The sequence below is a fragment of the Aotus nancymaae genome, unplaced genomic scaffold (assembly GCF_030222135.1).
Source record: "Aotus nancymaae isolate 86718 unplaced genomic scaffold, 86718_ANA_hifiasm-v0.15.2.pri h1tg000025l, whole genome shotgun sequence".
NCBI lineage: Eukaryota > Metazoa > Chordata > Mammalia > Primates > Aotidae > Aotus > Aotus nancymaae.
Genome location: NW_026988438.1, coordinates 17,905,572 through 17,929,544, shown reverse-complemented (window position 1 = coordinate 17,929,544; position 23,973 = coordinate 17,905,572). Strand labels below are relative to the sequence as shown.

Below are 23,973 nucleotides of genomic sequence, written 5' to 3'. Positions count from 1 at the left end.
TCATTCTATGTCTTATATTATTTAATTCCAAACCAATGTAACATATAAATAATTTATAATAACATTTTCAAGCTTTCTTGGTTAAACAGAATCTTGAGCATAGCACAAGACCATGCATATAAAATACTTACTTTAGAAAACCTTGCTTGTGTTTTTTACTCTCATAATTTCCATAGACAATTTGCAAAAGCAGACTTGCCAATGTTATCAGCTTAGTATCAGGAGCTGTATAAAAGCCCTTCAGTAAATTATATCTGGCTTCATCAAAGAGAATAAGAATAGCTAGTGGGTCTTCAATCTTAAAAGAGAAAGTATAATTTGGTTATTAGGCTACAATTTCTTTTACAAATAAACAACTTAATATGGGAAAAGCAAAAGCTACACATTTGTATATAAATGAACTGTTACTGCTTTGAGGAGAGGTTGGCAAACATTTTTTTGTTAAGGCCCAGAGAATACTATTTTAAGCTTTGTAAACTATATAATTGCTGTTGCTACTAATCAACTCTGGAACTGTAGCACAAGGGAAGCCACAGGTGAGACATCAACAAATGGGTACAGCAGTGTTCTAATAAAACTTTATATAGGAATACTGAAATATGAATTTCAAAAAATTTTTACAACATGAAATATTGTTCTTTTGATTTTTTAACCATCAAAACAAAAAAATTATTAGCTTATGGGATACATAAAAATTGGCAAAATGTGGCAATAGGCTATAGTTTGCTAACTTGGTTGTCTAACAATATTATCATCAGTTTATAAATATGGACGATTTTTAGAACAATTTTACCTACATTTTGGTGTTACTGAAACATCTTTCTATTAACTATGCTTCATACAATACAGTAGTGGACTTCAAAGAAGATAAAAGGAAGTATCTTAATTTCCAAAGGACAAATGCATTTTTAAAAAGCCTATTGTAAGACATTTTAAATTCTGACTAAAAAGATTTTGTACTTTCAAATATTAATAATATTCAAAAAGAGTAGTTTTTTGTTTTTTGAGACAGAGTCTCGCTCTGCCAGCCAGGCTACAGTACAGTGGCATGAACACAGCCCACTGCAGCCTCAACCTCTTGGGCTCAAGCTATTTACCTGTCTCAGCCTCCCGAGTAGCTGAGACAAGAGGTGTGAACCACCATGCCTGGCTAATTTTTAAATTTTCTGTATAGAGAACGTCTTGCCATGTTGCCTCGGCTGGGCTCAAGCAGTCCTCTCACCTCAGGCTCTCAAAGTGTTGGGATTACAGGTGTTAGCCACTCCGCCTCGCCTAGATGCTTTTTTTTTTTTTAATCTTAAAAACTTTAAGTTTTAGTTTATCCAATAAGATAATAAAGATTGAGAAATCCTAGCCTATAGAATATATTCCTACTTGCACATAGTGACGAATTATAAAGTTTCTGAATGCTTAAAGTATTTCAAAATACAATTCACAATGATCTCAAGTTATGATAGAAATGATTTTTGTAACATTAACTGAAATAAAATACTATTTTTCTTTTTTTTTGAGATGAAGTCTCACTCTTGTCGCCCAGGCTGGAGTGCAATGGCACGATCTTGGCTCACTGCAACCTCCACCTCACAGGTTCGAGCGATTCTCCTGCCTCAGCCTCCTAAGTAGCTGGGATTACAGATGCCTGCCACCATGCCCAGCTAATTTTTGTATTTTTAGTAGAGACAGGGTTTCACAGTGTTGGCCAAGCTGGTCTTGAACTCCTGACCTCAGGTGATCTGCCTGCCTTGGCCTCCCAAACTGCTGGGATTACAGGCATGAGCCACTGTGCCTGGCCAAATACTATTGGCTATTTTTCTATCTTAAAATACTCTACACAATATCAAAACAAAAAAAATCTCATGGGAAAAAAATGAAGGGGATTGTTCTAGATTAAAAGAGACTAAAGAGACATCCAAATATAAAGCATGAGCCTTGACTAGATCCTGGGGCTGGGAGGTATAAAAGTATTTTGAAACAATTTCAAAAAATCTGAATTTGAATGAGCTATTGTTATTATGGAAATATGAATTTTATTAGGTTGGAAATTGGTCATTATGGTAGATAGAGATGTCATTCTTAGAAGATGCACACCAAAATATGTAGAAATAGCACCTGCAACTCACTTTAAAGTGGTTCACAAAGATAAAGAACAGCAAATTGTTAACTGGTGATCTAATGAATAGTATATGGTGTGAACTGTATTACTTTTTAATATGCCTATGGCTTTTCAAATTTCTCAAAATAAAATGATGGAAAAAGACTGAATGAAAGCATATTTTTCTTTTCTTTTCTTTTCTTTTTTTTTTTTGATATGGAGTTTCACTCTTGTTGCCCAAGCTGGACTGCAATGGCCCGATCTTGGCTCACCACAACCGCTCCCTCCCCGGTTCAAGCAGTTCTCCTGCCTCAGCCTCCCGAGTAGCTGGGATTACAGGCATGCACCATGCCTGGCTAATGTTGTATTTTTTAGTAGAGATGGAGTTTCTCCATGTTGGTCAGGCTGGTCTCCAACTCCCGACCTCAGGTGATCTGCCCGCCTCAGTCTCCCAAAGTACTGGGATTATAGGCATGAGCCACCGCACCCGGCCGAAAGCATGTCTTTCTAATAAAAACTGACTTCATATATTTGAAAGTCTGAGTAAGACAATAACTGTTACAATTCCCAACACCATGTTCAATGAGTTTTAGTTACCATTTTTTCTTTTCTAATGAAATCAGGATGTTTTCATCCTAAAAGGATGATGCTAAACAGTAAGTATAATTTTTTTTTTCAGATGGTACAAAAAGGAATTTCTTAATTATATAATGAGTGAAAGAACACAATTGTTTTACCAGATAATCAAGACATTCTGGTTTACCTTAAGAACTTACTAAGCCTTGCTTCCTTTTTACTTGAGTCTCCTTTATTTTATAATTATCCAATGTATTTATCATCCAAGTATTATCATTACTGCTCCTTTCAACTATTATCATTACTGCTCCAGTCAACTATTAAAATATCACTTGGGTGGAGAAGGCAGACTGAGTATACTTAGATTATGTACAGATTTTATAGATATCACACATTTTTAAAGTTATAGGGTAGACATAACATGTCATTTTAGCCTTTTTTTTTTTTTTTTTTTTTGAGACAGAGTCTTACTCTGTCACCCAGATTAAAGTACCAAGGCATGATCTCAGTTCACTGCAACCACCAGCTCCTGGGTTCAAGTGATACTCGTGCCTCAGCCTCCCAAGGTGCACACCACCACACCTAGCTAATTTTTGTATTTTTAGTAGAGATGGGGTTTCGCCATGTTGGCAAAGCTGCTCTCGAACTCCTGACCTCAGGTGATCCGCCTGCCTTGGCCTCCCAAAGTGCTGGGATTACAGGTGTGAGCCACCATGCCCGGCCCATTTTAACCATTTTTAAGTGTGAAATTCAGTGGCATTAATTATGTTCACAACATTGTGCTACCCTCACTACTATCTAGTTCTACATATTTTATATCACTCCAAAGAGAAATTTTCTAACTGGTAAGAAAATCTCCCCTAGCCCAACACCTCTGATAACCTCCAATCTATTTTTTTCTTTATGCCTAAATATTTGTTCTTTTGTGTCTGGCTTATTTAGTATAATGTTTTCAAGGTTCATACATGTTGTCACATGTATCATAACTTCATTCCTTTGTATCAGTGAATAATAATACTCTATTTGTATGTATAGACCACCTTTTGTTTATTCACTCATCTGTTGATGGACAGTTAGGGTGCCTCTACCTTTTTGGTCATCATGAACAATGCTGCAGTGACACAGAAATATATTTGAGTTTTCTATTCTTTCAGGCATATATCTAGGAGTAGAAATGCTGGCTCATATGTAATTCTATTTTTAGATTTTTGAAGAACCACTGTTTTCCACAGTGGCTGCACCATTTTACATTCTCACCTGCATGTACCAGGGTTCCAATTTTCTACATTCTTACCAACTCATTATCTTCTGTTTTGTTTTTTATAGTTATCCTAGTGGGTGTGGTTTCTCACTGAGGTTTTAATTTGCAATTCCCTAATAACTAATGATATTGACCATCTTTTCATGTGCTTGTTGGCTACTTATATATTCAAGTCCTTTGACCTATTTTATTTACAGACAGGGTCTTGCTTTTTCACTCAGCCTAGAGTGCAGTGGAATCATCATGACTAACTGTAACCTTGAACTCCTGGGTTCAAGTGATCCTCCCATCTCACCACTCTCCTGAGTAGCTAGGACTACAAGTGTGTGCCACCATGCCAGGCTATTTAAAAAAAAAAAAAAACTTTTCTGTGGAAACAGGGTCTCACTATGTAGCCAGGCTGGTCTCAAATTCCTGGCTTCAAGTAAGCCTCTCATTATTTCTTCCAAAGCACTGGGATTACAGGAGTGAGCCATCATTCCTTGCCTTTTTTTTTGAGATACAGTCTTGCTCTATTACCGAGGCTGGTGTGCAGCGGTGTGATACTGGCTCACTGTAACCATTCCCACCTAGACTCAAGCGACCCTCCCATCTCAGTCTCCTCAGTAGCTGGTGCTACAGGTGTGCACCAGCATACCTGGCTTTTTAAAATTTTTGTAGAGATGAAGTCTCACTATGTTGCCCAGGCAGATCTCAAATTCCTGGGCTCCCATCATGGCCTCCCAAAGTGCTGGGATTACAAGCACGAGCCACTGCACCAAACCCTGACCATTTTTAATTGGGTTGTTGACCTTTTCACTGTTGAGTTGTAGGAGTTCTTTATTATTCTGGATAGTAAACCCTTATCTATGACTTGCTAATATTTTCTCCCATTCTGTTACTTTTCACTGCTTAATGATGTCCTTTAATAAAAGTTTTTGATTTTGATGAAGTTTAACTTAGCCATTAATTCTTTTGTTGTTCATACTTTTGTCATATCTGACTCCACTGCCTAATCCAAGGTCATGAAGAGTTACCCCTATGTTTTCTTCTATGATTTTAGTTCTTATATTTAGGTCACTGATGCATTTTAATTGATTATTATTATATTTGAGATGGACTCTCACTTTGTTGCCCAGGTTGGAGTACAGTGGTGAGATCTTGGCTCACTGCAACCTCTGCCTCCCGAGTTCATGAAATTCTCGTGCCTCTGCCTCCTGAGTAAACTGGGACTACAGGGGTGTACCACCATGGCTGGCTAATTTTTTGTATTTTTAGTAGAGATGGTGTTTTGCAATGTTGGCCAGGCTGGTCTAGAACTCCTGTCCTCAAGTGATCCACCCACCTCGGCCTCCCAAAATACTGGGATTATAGGCGTGAGCTCCCATGTCCAGCTATTTAAATTTTTTATATGGCATGAGGTTGGGGTCCAATTTCCTACTTTTGCAATGTGAACTTCCAGTTATACCAGCACCATCTATTGAACAGACTATTCTTTCTCCATTAGATGAACTTGGCAGCCTTGTCAAAAATCTACTGGCTGTACATGTATGGGTTTATTTCTGAAAACTCGATTCTATTCCATTGGTCTATTATGTTTATCCTTATGCTAGACTAACACAATGCTTTTGATTACTTAGCTTTGTGGTATGCTTTGAAATTGAGTAACATCCATCTCTCAACTTGATTCTTCTTTATTCAAGATTGCCTTGGCTATTTGAGGACGCTTGCAATTCATATAGATTTGAGGACTGTCTGTTCCACTTTCACAAAAAAGACTATTGGAATTTTGTTAGGGATTACATTGAATCTGTAGATCACTTTGCTAGTAGTGACGTCTTAACAACACTATTTCTATCATTGAACATGGAGATGTCTTTCCAGTTATTAGGTCTTATTTTTCAGCAGTATTTTGTAGTTTTCAGTGTACAAGTCTTGAACTTCTTTTGTAAAATTTATTCCTGGGTATTTTATTCTTAGACGCTATTTTAATGGACTTCTTAATCTCTTTCTTGGATTATTCTTTGCTGGTGTATACACAACTGATTTTTGTGTGTTTAGCTTATACTTTGAAACTTTGCTGAATTAATTTATTAGCTCTAGCTTTCTTGTGGATTCTTTGGGACTTCCTATGTATATGTTATTTTCCAAAAACTAAGGTCTGAATTATTGGTGAAAGTAGGCATCCTAATTTTGTACTGTAGGAGGACAGTTTTCGGTCTTTTACGATTGAATGATGTTAGTTGTGGGTTTTTGGTAAACACCCTTTATCATGCTGAGAAGTTCTCTTGTATTCCTAGTTTTCAGAGTTTTTTAAATCTTTAAAGGATGTTGTATTTCATCAAATGCCTCTTCTGCATCAGTTAGGATGATCACATGTTTTTTCCCCCCTTGTCATTCTATTATTGTGATTCTAATACATTGTTAACAAATAATGAAGACTTTAGTTTTTGGTAAATTTCACAGCAATTTTTATGCAACTCCTAGTGTATTTGGCTGAGAGGATCAAATCTATCTTTGGCTTGATAATATAAAAGAAGCAATATACACAGTTACGTAAAAAAGATTTACCAAGTTTGGACATGGTTATCGAAATTTTCTTGTGCTAAAATGTTTGTTTAATATTCCCTGATAACAAAGAATTAAGAAATGTACTTTTTCTTCACTAATGCTTTAAGACTGTGGAACAATTTCACCATATTAGATTATCATGCCTAATTTAAGTTGTTATAATCTGTCCCTTGTCCATTTATCCTTTTTTGTTTCTTGAGATGGAGTCTCACTCTGTCGCCCAGGCTGGAGTACAGTGGCGTGATCTTGGCTCACTACAACCTCCACCTCCTGAGTTTAAGCAATTCTCTGTCTCAGCTTCCTGAGTAGCTGGGATCACAGGTGCCCGCCACCACACCTGGCTAATTTTTGTATTTTTAGTAGAGACAGGATTTCGCCATCCTGGGCAGGCTGGTCATGAACACCTGATCTTCTGATCTACCCATCTCGGCCTCCCAAAGTGCTGGGATTACAGGCGTGGGCCACGGCGCCTGGCCCGTTCATCCTTCTACGGCATTATGTCACCTCTTCTCCTCTAAAATCCAAATATACTTGTATGGACAGACTTCTTTTCAAATATAAATACTATTCTCATTTTTTACTATGTACAGAGTTCTCTGTTTCAGTCAAGATGAGCTACTTAGGCCAGACACGGTGGCTCACGCTTGTAATCCCAGCACTTTGGGAGACCAAGGTGGGTGGATCACTTGAGGCCAAGAGTTCAAGACCAGCTTGGTCAAGTGGTGAAACCCTGTCTGTGCTAAAAATACAAGTTAGCTGGGTGTGGTGCCGCACGCCTATAATCCCAACTACCTGGGAAGCTGAGGCAGGAGAACAGCTTAAACCCAGGAGGTGGAGATTATAGTGAGCCAAGATTATAAGACTCTAGCCTGGGAGACAGAGTGAGACTCAGTCTTAAAGAAAAAAAAAGCCAGGCATGGTGGCCTATAATCTCAGCACTTTGGGAGGCTGAGGCAGGTGGATCATGAGGTCAGGAGCTCAAGACCAACCTGACCAACATGGGGAAATTCTGTCTCTACTAACAATACAAAACTTAGCCAGGTGTGGTAATGCATGCCTGTTATCCCAGCTACTTGTGAGGCTAAGGCAGGAGAATCATTTGAACCCGGGAGGCAGAGGGTGCAGTTAGCCAAGATCACGACACTGCATTCCAGCCTGGGGGATAGAGCAAGATTTTATCTCAAAAAAAAAAAAAAAAAAAAAAGAAAAGAAAAAAGATGAGCCACTTATGGACTATTGAGAGTAACTTTCATATTGTTCCCTTTGCAAATAATAATCTTATCCACCCAGGATGTTTTTTTTGTTCTCTCCCATAACAATGTTTCTCCTTCTTCCTTCAAAAGGTATACAACTGATTAGCCCTTTACTAAGTTTATCCTTGATAGTGTACTTCCTAACTAGTTTAAACTACTTTTTTTCCTGTATAATTTGGCTCCACATCTGATTACTAATTTTCTTTATGATAGCTTCCCTATTTCTTTTGTATTCTTAAGACAATGGGAGTGGAAATGAACTTTGTAAGTAGATCAAATGAAACTCCATCAATTATCACAGAGATGTAAGGATTGATATAAGGATGTAAGCTCAATTTCTACCTCTAGTGCTTACAATAGAAACTCAATAGATTTTGTGCATTTAAATAACTTTAAATAAGATTTCCAAGCAAACCTTTTTTTCAACTTCCAAAGGAAGTCTCACATCTCTTCTTAGAAAAAGCTGAGGTGTTTCCCTTTGGGGATCCAGATTAGTCAATTCAGCAAGTATTTCTGGCCAGTCACGAACATGTTGCAAGGGTTTATGATATGGTTTGAGTTGAAGGCCTGAAAAACATCTTTCCTTTATAAATGGTAATGTAAAAATAAGTCAATTATATCAATGCATAGAAACTTTGTATTTAACTATCTGCACTTTTGTATTGAATATTTACAAATTAAATTTAAATCTAAAATTAATATTAACATTTTAATCAATATTACCACCCAATTTGTGGGTAACTGCTTATTATCAAATGAATATGAAATTTATCAAATGTATATGAAATCCTTAATTCCATTATAGACTATTTATGACATATGCAGAATGCTGTGTTAAAAACATACTAGTAAGCCATTAAATAACCAATCACATCAATCAAATTTTTTATGTATGTGTAATACTTTGAGGAACAAAAATACAATGTCATTAGGTTGATTTTAAATAAAAAAGTTGATCTTAAATAGAAAATTAATGTAAAAAGAACATCTGTATTATTTCAAAATGAGCACAAAAAATAAAGGCAAGTTGTATAAGCACAACGTTTAATGGCATTCAAATCAAATGCCATTGCCAGAGAGGAAAAGTTTTGTTTTTTAATTATTAAAAAAAAAAAAAAATGCTCTGAATGAAGTAGGGAAGGGGATGGGCAGGGACTTACCTGTTTCAGCAGTTTGAACACTAATAATTTATATAAAAGAGAAGAACATTGTATTATTTCAAAATTTAAAAGTCAAGAATAGAAGTTATATTTTTTACCAACCCACTCCCAAAAAGGAATAATGAGGTTTACTACAACATAATAAAAACTTTCTTACTGAGGTTTTCTGAACAAATCCATATAGTGAAATATTGCTGTGTTTCTTGAGAGAGACGCATTCCTTCCATTATCTGCTGCACTGTGGTATTATTTCCGTGCTTCAATTCAACAGAACGATAGGATCCATCCATTCTGTATATTCGAAATTTTTCATACTACAAGAAATGATAATTTATGCAACCTGCTTAAAAATTATACATCACAATCTAACAAGATGCTTTCCTTCAACTTCATGTGCTTTATTATAAATTTCTAACATGAAAAATATCAGAAACTGTTGCAAGTGAGAATCTCTTGGTGACAGTTTAAAAACATTTTACTTCCATTATTTGTATTTTCTGAAATATTTTCTTCTGGATGTTCTACAGTCAGTTAGGTTTGGGAAATTAAGAAAAATGACTTAAAAAATAATGAATGTCAAATTCTTTTGACAGGATGTTTTAGTGCCTTTAATGTACAATGTAAATATCATATGAGAGATACAAACTTCAGTTACTGAATCTAGTGTTAGTCAAGGACTTCATGAGTCTACTGGGTCACAAATAATACAAAAATGTGTACCACCAGTAACTTGTCCTAAGAGGAATTTGTGATGGAAAACTTTGCAGGTAAAAGCTATCAATGAACTTTGAGCCAGTTTCCTTCCCCCAGTTTAGAAAATTCCAGAGAGTAGTAGCATTCTCAGTGGATTTTTTTTTTTTTTTTTTTTTTTAAGACGGGGTTTCACCATGTTGGTCAGGCTGGTCTTGAATTCCCGACCTCAGGTGATCCGCATGCCTTGGCCTCCAAAGTGCTTGGATTACAGGCGTGAGCCACCACGCCCGGCCCCTCGATGGATTTTTATTGTGATAGGAAGCAACTGATGTCCTCAAATAACTTCCAGGCCAGTTCATTTTGGATAAAAGGACTTCATCCTTCTTACTTTATCCATTCACAATATAAAAATTATGTCAAGAATAAAAATGTGTTAAAACTCCATAGTTAGTTAGAAAATAAATTGCAAAGTATAACATAAGGGTTCCTGTACTGCTTATCTATTTCCTTGACTCTGTCTTATGCTTTTGGAGTTAAGTGTTTTTGACAAAACGCATGAGTGTGTGGTATATGTGTACTATTACTTAAAGGCAGAGACTGTATATTCCTTACAATTTTCATCATTTTGTCATGTTAAATTCACAGAGATATTCAACAAATACTTACTGTATAGCTGGTGGTTAATGCCTGGACAGGCTTAGATAAATGGGTTATATCTGTTAATATAAACTTTTTATACTTCATTTGTTTGTATAAATCTTTTTATTTCAAACAGTTTTTAAATTAATGATAGCCAGGAGTGGTGGCACATGTCTGTAGTGTCAGCTACTCAAGAGGCTGAGGTGGGAGGATCACCTGAGCCTATGAAGTTGAGGCTACAATGCATCATGATTGTGAATAGCCACTGTACTCCTGCCTGGGCAACATAGACTGTGTCCCATAAAAAGAAAAATAATTAAATTAATGATAATTTTTATCATCATCATAACTTTTAGGCATAACTGAGTTTCTTCTCATTGTTAATTCTTATTTTAATGTCACTACTAATTATAAATTAAACTTTATGCAATTATTATTTTAACAGCTATGTGTGCCAGCATTAGATTTATGAGTTTATTTCTAGGTATAATTAGATGGAAAGGCCAGGTTGAATTAGCAAAATAAAAAAGCTTGGAAACATCTATTTTACTTTTATGAGGAGGAAAATGAGTCTGTTATATATAAACTAACTTGCTGAGACTAAACTAATGAATGATATGCAATGCTTTTACAGAAAAATATAAAATGTTGCTTAAAAGGCCTAAGTAGAGGGATATGCATCAATGAATAGATTAAAATTATGTGTAATCCACATATCAAGTATAGAAACTACATGAAAATTTTAAGAGATCTGAAAGTTTTATTTACTTATTTTTGCAAGTTTTATTTTGTTATGCAAGAATAAATGTCCAAATGTTAGGGATAATAACAAATGTAATACCTATACAGTCTACAAAGAGGTTTTTACTTTATTATTATTATTTTTTGAGATGGAGTCTTGCTGTGTCGCCAGGCTGGAGTGTAGAGGCACAGTCTCAGCTCACTGCAACCTCTGCCTCCAGGGTTCAAGTGATTCTCCTGCCTAAGTGGGACTACAGGCGCACACCACCACGCTCAACTAATTTTTGTATTTTTAGTAGAGACAAGGTTTTACCTTGTTGGTCAGGCTGGTCTTGATCTACTGACCTCATGATCCACCTGCCTTGGCCTCCCAAAGTGCTGGCATTATAGGCGTGAGCCACCATGCCTGGCCTACAGTGAGGTTTTCTAGCAGTAAGGAAGGCACCTATTCATTTGTCTTTCCACTATTGCCACGGATCTTCAAAATTAAATCTTGTTAATTTAAATACTATACTTGGCTCTAACTATGAAGATAATTCTTACTGGTTTGTTAATAGCTTCCTTCAACAATTTTGCAGCTTCTTCCCAGTTATTTTGTTTGTTTTCTTCACAAATATTTAATGGAGATCTTCCTTGTTGGTCTGTTATATGCTAGAATGTAGGCAGGGGAGGGGAAGAGAAAAGGCATTACATATTATGTTATTCAAAGGGAAAATGTCATCCAATTAATCAAAGTTTCATTAAAAAAGAGTCTTGTCAAGTACTAAGTAAATATTAACCACCCTTATTTCAGATTATATTTAAATAAACAAGAGTTGCCAAGATAAAAGACTCAAAACACTAATCAATATGATCACTGTTTTCTTAAAAGTTCTGATACAGACATAACAAAGGTTTTGTTAATACTATTATTTTCCCCTTTATGATATACTTTTTATGAATTTCCTTTATGAAATTCTGGAAAATCTTTTTCCTTCTTCAAGATGTTTTTGGAGAAATACAATATAAAATGAAAAGAGGTTAAATTCTACATACATTCTGAAGACAGGCTGTGGTGATGGTTGTACAATAATGTAAATGTAGTTAATGCCACTGAACTGTACACCTAGAAATGGTTAATGTAAGTTTTACATGAGGTTTATTTAAAAAAGTATATTCAAAAGCACAACTCATATATTCCATTACTTATTCTATAAGGTAATAGAATTTATTTTATTTTTCAGATAAAGCATACAATTGTACATTTTAGTGTCATAATACTTGTTATTCACTGCTTGAAAATTATTTTTAAAAACCTGGAAAATAACTTACTCTATCAATTTCTGGATGGTTGAGGAGAATCTGTACTATTTCAGCATGTCCTCCTCCAGCAGCAAAATGAAGAGGAGAACTAAGTTGTCCATTTAAAAGGTTTGGATTGCATTTTCCTTTCTCTAACAATATGCGAGTAGCCTCAACTTTTCCATACCTGTATATAAAAACCAAAAAAAACCTTACCTAAAAAAAGTCATCTGAAATGTCTTTAAAACTCCAAGTTTTAGATGATATCTCAAATAAATCTAAGAATTTTCTAGGACAGAGAGCAAAGGATTTTGAAGATAGTGACATAAAATCTTCAATGAGTAGGGGTTTCTTATTAATCATTCTAGTTCAATTAAACTGTTTCTGTTTCTGATAAACTGGAAGAAAATATAACCTTAATTCAAGATAGAGCAGATAACAGAGAAACATCCCACATGAAGTACAAAAGTTAGATATCATTAGTCAAAAATCATTTCAGAAACAAAAAGTAACCCATATAAGAAAACGTACTAAGAATGCTTTTCACTTAGGCCTGACTGTTTACAAAATAGGCCCAAAGACATAATTCTATATATAGTTACTTTATTGGACAATGTGAGAGATACAAAAATATATGAAATATGTGGTCTTTACTCTGAATGTTTTACAGCATAATCAGAGGAAAATATAAACATGGGGTAAGTTACATAATGCTGTAAAATTTAAGTACAATAATGCTTATTAATGCTTTAAAAATATCAGAAAACAGATATGATTTGTCTTGATGGACCTGTAAAGTGTTTTGATAGAAGAACAATTTGAACTGAATCTTGTTTTTGAGACTGAGTCTCACTCTGCCCAGGATGGAGTGCAGTGGTGCAATCTCAGCTCACTGCAATGTCTGCCTCCTGGGCTCAAGAGAGTCTTGTGTCTGACTCCCAAGTACCTGAGATTACAGGTGTGCACCACCACGCCCAACTAATTTTTGGCTTTTTAGTAAAGACAATGTTTTCGCTGGGTGTGGTGGCTCAGGCCTGTAATCCCAGCACTTTGGGAGGCTGGGTGGGTGGATCATGAGGTCAGGAGTTCAAGACCATGCTGGCCAACATGGTGAAACCCCATGTCTACTAAAAATAGACAAATTAGCCAGGTGTGGTGGCAGGTGCCTGTAATCCCAGCTACTCAGGAGGCTGAGGCAGGAGAATTGCTTGAACCCGGGAGATAGAGGTTGCAGTGAGCTGAGACTGCGCCAGTGCACTCCAGCCTGGGTGACAAAGCATGACTCCGTCTCAAAAAAAATAAAATAAAAAATAGAAATTTCATATAATAGGAAACATAAGAGCACATTTTTAAGGAAACAGAAAAAAGATCTTTTATGTATACACACACATACACACACACATAAAGCAACTATAATTAGCTGCTTGATTACAAATATTAGAATCAGAAATCAAAAGAATTTTGAGTTGGAAGAAACTCTAGAAATGATCTAATTATTGCATTTTTATATATGGATAAATAAACTGACATGCAGAGAAGTAAAGTGAAGTACCTTGCTCAATCTAATACAACTAAGAAACTGTGGACATTTAACAAGGCAGTAAATAAGGTGGTACTTCTTAAATTAATGAAGGAAGCTTACTTTAAACAATAGGTCAAGAGCAACTGTCCCACAGAAATAATGTAAAAATTATTATATACTTTCTAGAAAATGACTTACAGTAAATAGCTAACTACTACTCTAAACACTAACAACTCAGCACAACTGAGGGGAAAAATAATTATGTGAGAGGAGTAGGAGACCAAGAGCTACACTGGGCAACTAGTGGAAAGAGCTAACCCCAATCCTGTCCCAACTGTAGTATCTAACATAATGGAAAGCTGTGGTTCTAATGAAGGCTTTTGAGGACGTCTTGATAACCAGTTTCTCAAAGCACTAAAGGGATACTTTTATAACAAGATGCAAGGTCAAATCATAAATAGTTAACACATGCAAACTTTACAGTAAGGATAAACATAATGTAATCCCAATACAAAACAAGGGAAACTGCAAGGGTGAATAAGTGACCTTGTACTCTACAATGACATTTACTAGTCATTAAGTATCCTATTATATGACCTGGAAATGCCTAAGAACACTGACAGTACTTTTTCCATGGAGCAGACCTTAGGATTCTGAACACTGATACATATACAATCATCTAAGATCAAAACAGAAAACTCCTAAGGCAAACATGGTAGAGAAAAAGTATCTGGAATAAGCACAGTTTTGAAAAGAGGCACTAACATTTATAATTAAAAATGTACTCCTTCTAAAAAGAAAAGAATAAGTATCCAACTTACCAGCATGCATAATGAATGGGCGCCCAGTGGTCACTATCTAATTGGTTGACTGAAAATCTTTCACTGAGAAGACGGTTTAGTAATTCTGCATCTCCTTCACAGGCGCTTCGGTGGAGAGGAAAATCATCTACCCATTGTCGTTCCCTAAACATTAAAAAGAAATTTTGAAAAATACAAACAGGACTGTAAAAATTGTTTTAAAACAAATGTGACACATCTATGAAAGCTCTATATCACCAAGCAGCTGTGATTACAATGCATATGAACTGCATATATAATTTTAAACAGTACTTTAAATTAGAATGTAAGTTTTTTTCTTCCCTTGGGGCAAGGTAAACTTAATAAGAATTTAAGTTTTTATAAAAGCAATGTGGAGTAAAACTGAAACAGTACTTGTCTTCTGTGACACTGCTCATGCTTCTCTGCCATTTTTCCTGTTTAGGTATTTGGATTTTTGAGTAGTCTGGAGCTCCTAGACCAAAGTATGGATTTATTACCACTTTATCTACCTAGAAAGGGAAAACAATAACAAAAATCAATTAAGAGCTTTGTCATCTTAATGTTTACATGTTTATATTTTACAATTTTATTTATTTATTGAGACTGAGTCTTGCTCTACGATCTCAGCTCACTGCAACCTCTGCCTCCCAGGTTCAAGCGATTTTCCTGCCTCAGTCTCTGGAGTAGCTGAGACTACAGTGGTACATCACCACATCCAGCTAATTTTTGTATTTTTAGTAGAGACAGGGTTTCACCATATTGGCCAGGCTGGTCTCAAACTCCTGACCTCGGACAATCCACCCTCGTTGGCCTCCCAAAATGCTGGGATTACAGGTGTGAGCCACTGCACCAGGCCTACACGTTTATAATTAGTAAGATGTATGTATCTCAGAAAAAAAATTACACTTGAGACAAAATATCTTTTAAATCAGAGCGAAAATTCATTCAACTCTTACCCGATTTGTATATTGAAGATCTGATCCAAACAAAGGGTTGTAAATACAGGTATCTGCTTTCTCTAGGGCTAACATTTTACTCTTTATTTCTAGTGCACTATAGCCCATATGTAGTGAGTTTTCTGTCTGACCTGATTCAGTAGCATACGCAGGATTTATGACATTAGTTTTTATCCGCTCAAGAGGAGAAGGTCGGAATAAAGCTGGAATAAAGTGAGATTGTGCGTGACGTTCATCTAACCACCTGGCAAAATTAAAAAAAGAGGTAGAAGTATCGTTTGAAAGTGAAGATGAAAAAGGTAGGTTACTATCTAACTCTGATATATGATACTTGTAAATACTACCTTCAGATTTTTATAATTTTAATTTTGTGTTAGTTAAGTACTTCATTATTTAAAAAATTTTTTTATTTATATTGCAAATTGATTTTTTTTTTGCAAATTGACTTTTTTTAAACAATAAAAAAACATGCATAGTACTCTACATACTTTAGGGGTATATGTGCTAATATGTTCATATGATTTGTAAAGATCAAGTAGTATACAAATACTTCATTATTAATAAAAGTTTTGTTAATGGACACAGCAAATTTTTTTTTAAATGTATATGCCATTATAGTAATAGAAACTCCTTTCAAAAAAACATAAAAGGACTCTTAAAATTCCAACTACTGATATGTAGGTGAGATTAGCCCTGTTCTTACAGAAAGACAAAGACATAAGACGGTGAATGACTTATTCATTGATGAGATTAACTCAATGTTAAATGTATAGTTTCATAACAGGGGAATCTTAATGCTTAAGTTAGGGCAGTGTTTGCCATTTCTGAAAAATAAAATTAACATGCTGTACACAGGCCAGGACAACCTTATCTTGGGTTTTTTCATTTTTATAATTGAAAACTTACCATTTCTTAATACATATATTATTTTCATTATTTTCTTCTGAAAGTGTCTGTATCTATCAGAACTAATTTTTACTATAAACATGTATTTGATTAATTAAAAGATACTTTTAATGGCATTTCTTACTTATCCAAGGCTATTAACATCCTTGCTGTAAGTGTAGCAAAGTGAGTACTGGATTCACTACAGACTCTCATAATATCTTGTAAGCAGTAAAAAATTGGGCATCCTGGGGTATATGTATATTTAGTATTATCTGAAAAAGAAAAATGAAGAATTATGCTATCATATAAAAGGCTTACACCTGCATGTTTTCATCTACAAATATATGTTAAAAAATTAAAACTTGTTAAGTATAAATTATTCCAGATTTGGAATTAGAAGGCCTGGATTCAAGTGATGACTAGCTCTGTGACCTTGTCAACTCAGGTAAATGCCACATTTAGAATTTTGGAGGACTGCAGACACTGTTTCCTCTTTCTCTTCCTCAACAATGTTGTAAAACTCATTAATAAGATTTCCAATGCTACTTAAGATATTGAACTTTTTAACCTAAGTATGCCTGGAAACATATATCTGGAATGCTAGAGCTGGCTAATAAAATACATGTGAGCAGCAGGCTAATGGGATGTCCATGGTGGGTGATTAATACAGTATATCATCAGTATTACTACTATCTTACATGATGCCAGTACTCTACAGTTTCAAAGGTGATTTAATATCCAATACCTCATTGAATTTTTCCAGCACCATGAAACAAGTGGGAGCAGGTAGCAATACAGTCCCTATTTTACAAATAAAGAGCTAAAGATAAAAGAGGAGATTTGCCCAAGGTCACAAAATTATAGGGCTGCAAGGTCTATACTGAAACTCAATGTGTTTATTATGCCAGGGTGTCAAAGGAATAAAATATTACATTTTCACATTAGATTTCCTTTTTAAAAATATTACCAATACTTTTAGGCAGATTATTTTAGAAATATAATTGACTCTTGTCCCAAATACAGTATAGGTTCTAATCATAATCTGTTAATTTTCCAGAATACTTAAGGATCAATTTCTATTTTATCTATGACATATCTTTAGAAAAATCCTTTATTGCAACCTGAGCACTTTTAATTTCAATTATACCTTTCCTCCTCACTTAATCATCCTACTTTTAAAAACTAAAACAAAAACATTACTGTTCAGTCAACCTGTATGTTATTTTGAAGTTAAAATATCTTTAACATATTTCCCTTATTCTATTAATTTTAAAATATGTATTTTATAATATTATAATAGTAACTCTGAATACAAATTCCTAAGTTTCTCAATAGACTTTTACTTAGCATCTAAAGTACATAAAGATTTATAAGACACATATAGACTTTACCTTTGACAACTGATGGAACAATAAATAATGATGCTTCTCTGCCCATCTTCTCTCCATCAAGAGGAAATTTTTTCATTAGTACAACTCGTTTTCCTAATCATTTTTAAAAAGTTAGCAAACACAAAAATAATACACTTTTAAATCTTATAAAATACCTTGAGAATTAGAAAACAGATATTTTAAAAGGCAGCATTGAGAGGAACTGAAATATACTAAGTCAATTTTATTATATGTACTAATAAAAACTGATAAATGCAAAATCATTCTGTGGACAATCCTTGTAGATTTAGGGTCCTGGTCTTGACCCTCTAGAGAAGAATCTTCCTAAGCATAGCGAGGAAAACTGTTCTGTTGAGAACTGAGAAAGCAGAACCACAATGTACCCTGTAGGGTCAATAGGCATATACTACCTCAGTTGACTAGGATAGAGATAGTAAGAATTTTATTATATTCTGGCATATGCAAGTTTCAAAGTCTTAATGTTTAATAGCTCTTCATTTAATATTTAACCTCCATCCTCAATTTCAGGTTTTATTAAACTCTGGGCTACAAACTATTGTTCTGAATTCTAACTACCATTCTTAATCTGTTTTTCCTGAATTGGCAGTAAGGGGGCTATAAATAATAATCAAGTCTTGTATTCTAAAACCCCTCATCCTGTAGACCTTTGTCATATTTTTCAATGCTTCCAATTTCCTCACCCTAAGAAACAGAACCTTGTTCCTGACCCAGGTAGAAATGCCTAGCTGGTAGGTGGGATGCCTTCTGTGGGCAGGTGAATGATGTAAGACTTCAAATAGATTCATTTATTCAGAAAATATCAGAGCCAATATTTGTGATTATTCAAACCTTCTATATTATAGCCCCCAATTATTTTACAAAATGAACACTTGTCCAAAATTTAAGTGTTAGATACAGAAAAACATTCTAATATACTTCAGAGGCACTAATTATTTTGTCTGGCTTGAAGTCTTGTCTCTACTTAATCTTTCCTGCCTTGATGTTTCCCCAAATCCAGTTAGGATTATTGAATTGCCTATTTTGCAAATTACATATGTAACTGTGAGATACGTCAGTGGGGCAGGGAAGCACTGACAAGTTAGGAGATGAAGGTTCTAGTCCTAATTCCTCTACCAATGGAAACTGCTTATAGGAGGTGACAGCCTATGCCTACATTCCCATTTTATAGATATGAAAATCAGTACCTATCAACAGGACCAATTTAAGAATTTCATGTATAATTAAGTGTGGTAATGTTTTATAAATGACATACAGCACTGTACAAAAATATTAAGCATAACTACTGCTAAAGTCATTTGTGATTTTCATTTGATATTTATATAAGTAATCATATTACTTCAAAGGTATTTCATAGATTCTGAAAAACAAGATATTCAGGATATAGTATGTCTCACTAATATATTAAAATTTTCTACTTTATTTTCTTATTAAAAGCTCCCTAAAAATATATTAGTACATTTTATGTCTGAGTATACAAGGCAAAATTATGCTAGGTATGTTTCACAGTGACTGTCCACTAATAACTCCTCCTAGGGGAAACTACCCAGCCCTCTGAGCCAGAGGAAGTTTTTGTTAACAGTGACATCTCTTCCACATCCCTTCTGGGTAAATGGACCTAGCTGCAGAACTTAGTTAATTCATAACAAATTACGACTTGTTTATAATTTATAATGATTTGTCAGCTCAAATATGTGATTTAGGCTAATCAGATTTCTGTCTCAGGGATTCAGTGTCAGGATAGATCCTGATAACTGTAACAGTCTGGCAACAGTAGATCAAGTTCAGATGAAAATTTATCAGAGAAGTCCAAGACTGAGGTAGAAAAGACTGACCAATCTATTGCATCCAAAGACAGTCCTCACATGACTTGATTCCCAAAAACGATAGCTCCCCCAACCTTTTTAATAAGCTAAGATTGATTTCTTGATCATCTTACTATAAAGTGAATCTAGTAATGAGAAGCAAGAGATTCTCTTTATGAGACTTGGAGTGTTTATCAAAGATCACATATAGGAACTTTTTTTTTTTTGAGATGGAGTCTCGCTCTGTCGCCCAGGCTGGAGTGTAGTGGTATTTATCTCTGCTCACTGCAACCTCCACCTCCTGGGTTCAAGTGATTCTTCTGCCTCAGCCTCCTGAGTAGCTGGGACTACAGGTGTGACCATCATAGCCAGCTAATTTTTGTATTTTTAGTAGAGATGGGGTTTCACCATACTGGCCAGGCCAGTCTCAAACTCCTGACCTGATCTGCCCGCCTCGGCTTCCCAAAGTGCTGGGATTACAGGTGTGAGCCACCTTGCCTGGCCACAGGAACTTATAATCCTGAGTTTAAAGATTTACAGTCCCAACCAACAAAAACTCTTCAGGTTCAATTAGGGGAAGTAACCTATCGGGGAGCTAAAATACGGCAATGGTACCTCCAAAAGTTATGAAACACAGGCTTAAAGCTTAGTTATGTAACTCTAGAAAACAAATATCCAAAATAACTAATAAATCAAACCACAGGATTTGGCGGTATCTCTGCAACAAAAACAATCTCTTTACTGAAACAGATGAATCAGACAACTAATCACTGTAAAAATGTAAAAACAGGAACAAAAACACTGAAAGTTTTGAAAAACCGAAAAAGCAGGCATAGAGGTATGCTTTACCTCAGTAACAACTGTTTTCTACTGCTGTTTGAATTAGCCTTATTTTCTATTGTAGTAACTGAATCTTAGATATAGTTTGTAGTTTCTATAATGTTTGACAGTTATCTGTTTCTACAGCCTGAGAAAATAATCATTAATTTTTAATCACCTTCAAAGTCTATCTATTTTGTAATATTTTAAATGGGGCCTCATTCTTTCAGGGTTAATACTCCCACAATTCAGTCTGACTTTCTAAAAAGGGCCCTCTTTCTATGACCAAATGGGAAGAAATCCTCTGCTACGTGGTAATTTACAGGACTTTCCCTAATCCATGAATATTAACTTTTACTTAGTTATGGAGAGATGAGTATAGTTTCCTCTGTCCTGAAGTAGAGAAATGCAAACAGTAGTTCGAAGACACTTACCTAGGGAATTATACTTCTAGGAAAAGTAATTTATGGCTGACGCCATTTTCAGTCTCAGCCCACCTGTACCCAGGTGAATAATAATAATAAAAAAAAAGGAAAAGTAATGTACATGTCTTAGTTTTCAAACCACTCCTTCATGTCCTCTTTACTGAACAAATTATTAACATTGTGAATTCTTTAAATACTTTTCAACTTTTAAAAAAATTGCAACTTACATCTTGAAAGAGCTTGGATGTACCTTAAAAAATACTTGAGTTTTTTTTGCAAGTTTGTTAAATGTAAAGGAATATAAAAAGACATTTAATATATGTATATTTTTAAAGGATTTTTCTCCACAAGTATTTTAAACAATGTGTTTTTTAAAAAAGAAGTTTCTTACCTCTGATACCCTGGTTTGCAGGAGAAATTGGTTTGGTGGTTTCTACTACATAATCCAATATGCCTTGTGTTATTTCACTGTTGCCTTGCAGTTTCGTTTCCAATAAAACTTTCTTTCTCTTTTTTTTCTGTCCTTCAATGGGAACTTCATGCAACAAAATCTTAGATGAGAAAAACAACACTAAGAGAAAGCTTAAAACAAAGTGTACTTGCCCTAGAATACTACAATAAGCTAGCAATCTTTCTCAACTCTAGCTGCATATTAGAATAATTTGGGAAGCTTTAAAACAATAGCAATGCCCAGCCCCATCCCACATCTATTAAACTGGAATGTCTGGAACCTGGTTCTTAATAGTTTTAAAAGTTCCCCAGGTGATTCTACAGTGCAGCCAGGAGTGAGAAACGGTAAGCTACAGCACTACTGAAGCAGTAGCCTACTGAGAAACCCTATAGTGCCCTTTAACAGGTTTCAGACAACCTTGAAAAAGCAGTTTAAAGAAAATGCTAGATAAATGAAGTTAGAAATAGTTCATATTGCTTGAAATCTGTGTCATAAAAAAGATAACAATTCAGTTATATATATGTATATGTATGTACATATAGTCTTAATTACATGTTTACTAATAAATTCAAGACTACAGAAAAGTAACTAAATTGTCTAAAACTTAATTTAAGGCAAAAAGGTATTTTAAAATGAATTGTTAAAAATAATTGGGAAAATAAACAAAAACAAAGTTTGATTGAAATTTTAAGTGAGCTGACTTTTGCAGTGGTTTTTTAATTTTTGAGAGGCATTTCATAAACTGTAATAAAATAGAAAACTATATATTCTAAAAAAAACTCAAACAAGTAACCTTTAATATCTCATAACCTACATGTCAACAAACAGCAAATGGTCAAAAGGCACGCAGCAGAAAATAGACAAAATAATGGGCAGGACCTAAAATAATTGGCTTCTTAATAAGAATTTATAAGATATAAGGCTTTATATGTGAATGATAATACAGAATGACATTCAATGGTAGAAATAAATTATTATTAAATGTTCTTACTTCATATGACTTAGCTCTGTATTCCCGAGAATTGAGACTGGCAGTATTCTTTGGACGAATAACAGCAACATATGCATCTTCTATGTTTTCTGGATTTCCCATTGCTTTATAAAACAAATAAAAAATCCCTTGAAAGATTAGATGACACATTTGATGGCAAGATAAAAAACAAAGTAATGCATCTTAAATTGAAAACTTTTATTTCCACATAATCATGCTGAAAAAAATAAAAATAAATAAAATGTTCTTTATCCTGGAATATATAGTGCCTAAAAGGCAAGCCAGAAATGACTTTGATTGTATCTCTACTGTTCAACTACTCAAAACCTTAGCTTATAATTTAAGATTTCCTTTGTATTCCTTTTTTTCCTTTTAAAATAAGGATATACATTTTCATAGGTGTTAACTGCATAGTAAGAATCTGCCTTTCACCAGGTGCGGTGGCTCACGCCTGTAATCCTAGCACTTTGGGAGGCTGAGGTGGGTGGATCACCTGAGGTCAGGAGTTCAAGACCAGCCTGGCCATCATGGTGAAACCCCATCTTTAAAAAATAAATAAATAAATAAATAAATAAAATAAAAAAACAGAATCTGCCTTTCTGCCTTTGGGGCCAAAAAAAATGATTATGATTATAAAATATCTTGTAAATAATGACAAAGTAGTAATTCAGAATAATATATACTTTTTCCATAAATTACAAAGGTGAATGTTAGTTATAGTGTTAACAGTTGGAAGCTGGAAATGGTAGCTGTTTTATATCCATTGACATTTACCCCAGAACTTTTAGCAGGGAGAACTTTGATATTAGACTTTTGGATGAGCTACAGTATATAATTTTCTTTGGAGATGCTTATTACAGAACCAAAACCATTGGTCAGTTGATAAAAGCTTTCTGATGGTGATTTAAGAATCTTTTCCATTTCCCTTATCAATTTCCTTGATAATTCAAATTTTTGTTTTGTTTTGTTTTTGATAGAGGGTCTCACTCAGTCACCCAGGCTGGAGTGCAGTGGTGTGATCTTGGCTCACTGTAATGTCTGCCTCCTGGGGTTCAGGCAATTCTGCTTCAGCTTCCCGTGTAGCTGGAATTACAGGCATACGCCACCATGCCCAGCTAATCTTTGCATTTTTTAGTAGAGACAGAGTTTTACCATATTGGCCAGGCTGGTCTCAAACTCCTGACCTCAAGTGAGCCACCCGTCTTGACCTCCCAAAGTGCTGGGATTACAGGCATGAGCCACCACGCCCAGCAATAATCCAAATTTTTTATTCCAAATATAGTCACTGTGTGTGTATGTGTGTGTGTTTGTACATGCATATATTTTGCCCCCTAAATTTTAAGTCTCCATTGCACAATTTCCAACAAGTGACTGAATTTCAACTACAATCCTGGTTGTATAATAGTTCTCTTCACTGAGTACTAATTTCTTTCATGGCTACACTACAATGCATCTTTCTGTACTGAATATTTTTTATCTTTTTTTTTTTTTTTAAAGGTTCTCCTCATTTATTTGTCAGCAAATTTCTAAAAGAACATTAAACAAAGAGTTTCTTTCCTGGCTATGTTGAGATGAACTTTCTTCAGTTTTTTAAAAAACCATTAGGCATTAAAATTATCTGTTCATATTTAATGAGTTCC

The 23,973-nt window shown here is 34.8% G+C and overlaps 1 protein-coding gene across 6 annotated transcripts in view; it reads right to left on the bottom strand.

Moving 5' to 3' along the window:
• KRIT1 (KRIT1 ankyrin repeat containing) overlaps positions 1-23,973 on the bottom strand; it is a 35,079-nt gene that overhangs the window by 8,311 nt on the left and 2,795 nt on the right. For 5 of the 6 annotated variants that reach the window (XM_064380398.1, XM_064380401.1, XM_064380397.1 and 2 more), the window contains 12 exons: positions 22,334-22,437; positions 21,283-21,442; positions 17,825-17,917; positions 16,576-16,705; positions 15,546-15,789; positions 14,983-15,098; positions 14,590-14,733; positions 12,277-12,433; positions 11,509-11,616; positions 9,050-9,206; positions 8,148-8,299; positions 132-298 (listed from right to left, as the gene is read on the bottom strand). In XM_064380398.1, the coding sequence (XP_064236468.1) occupies positions 132-298; positions 8,148-8,299; positions 9,050-9,206; positions 11,509-11,616; positions 12,277-12,433; positions 14,590-14,733; positions 14,983-15,098; positions 15,546-15,789; positions 16,576-16,705; positions 17,825-17,917; positions 21,283-21,442; positions 22,334-22,435 (1,730 nt within the window). In that variant the 5' untranslated portion in view covers positions 22,436-22,437. Of the gene's footprint in view, positions 1-131; positions 299-8,147; positions 8,300-9,049; positions 9,207-11,508; positions 11,617-12,276; positions 12,434-14,589; positions 14,734-14,982; positions 15,099-15,545; positions 15,790-16,575; positions 16,706-17,824; positions 17,918-21,282; positions 21,443-22,333; positions 22,438-23,973 lie in introns of those variants that run through there. The other variant, XM_064380402.1, reaches the window with a different exon arrangement.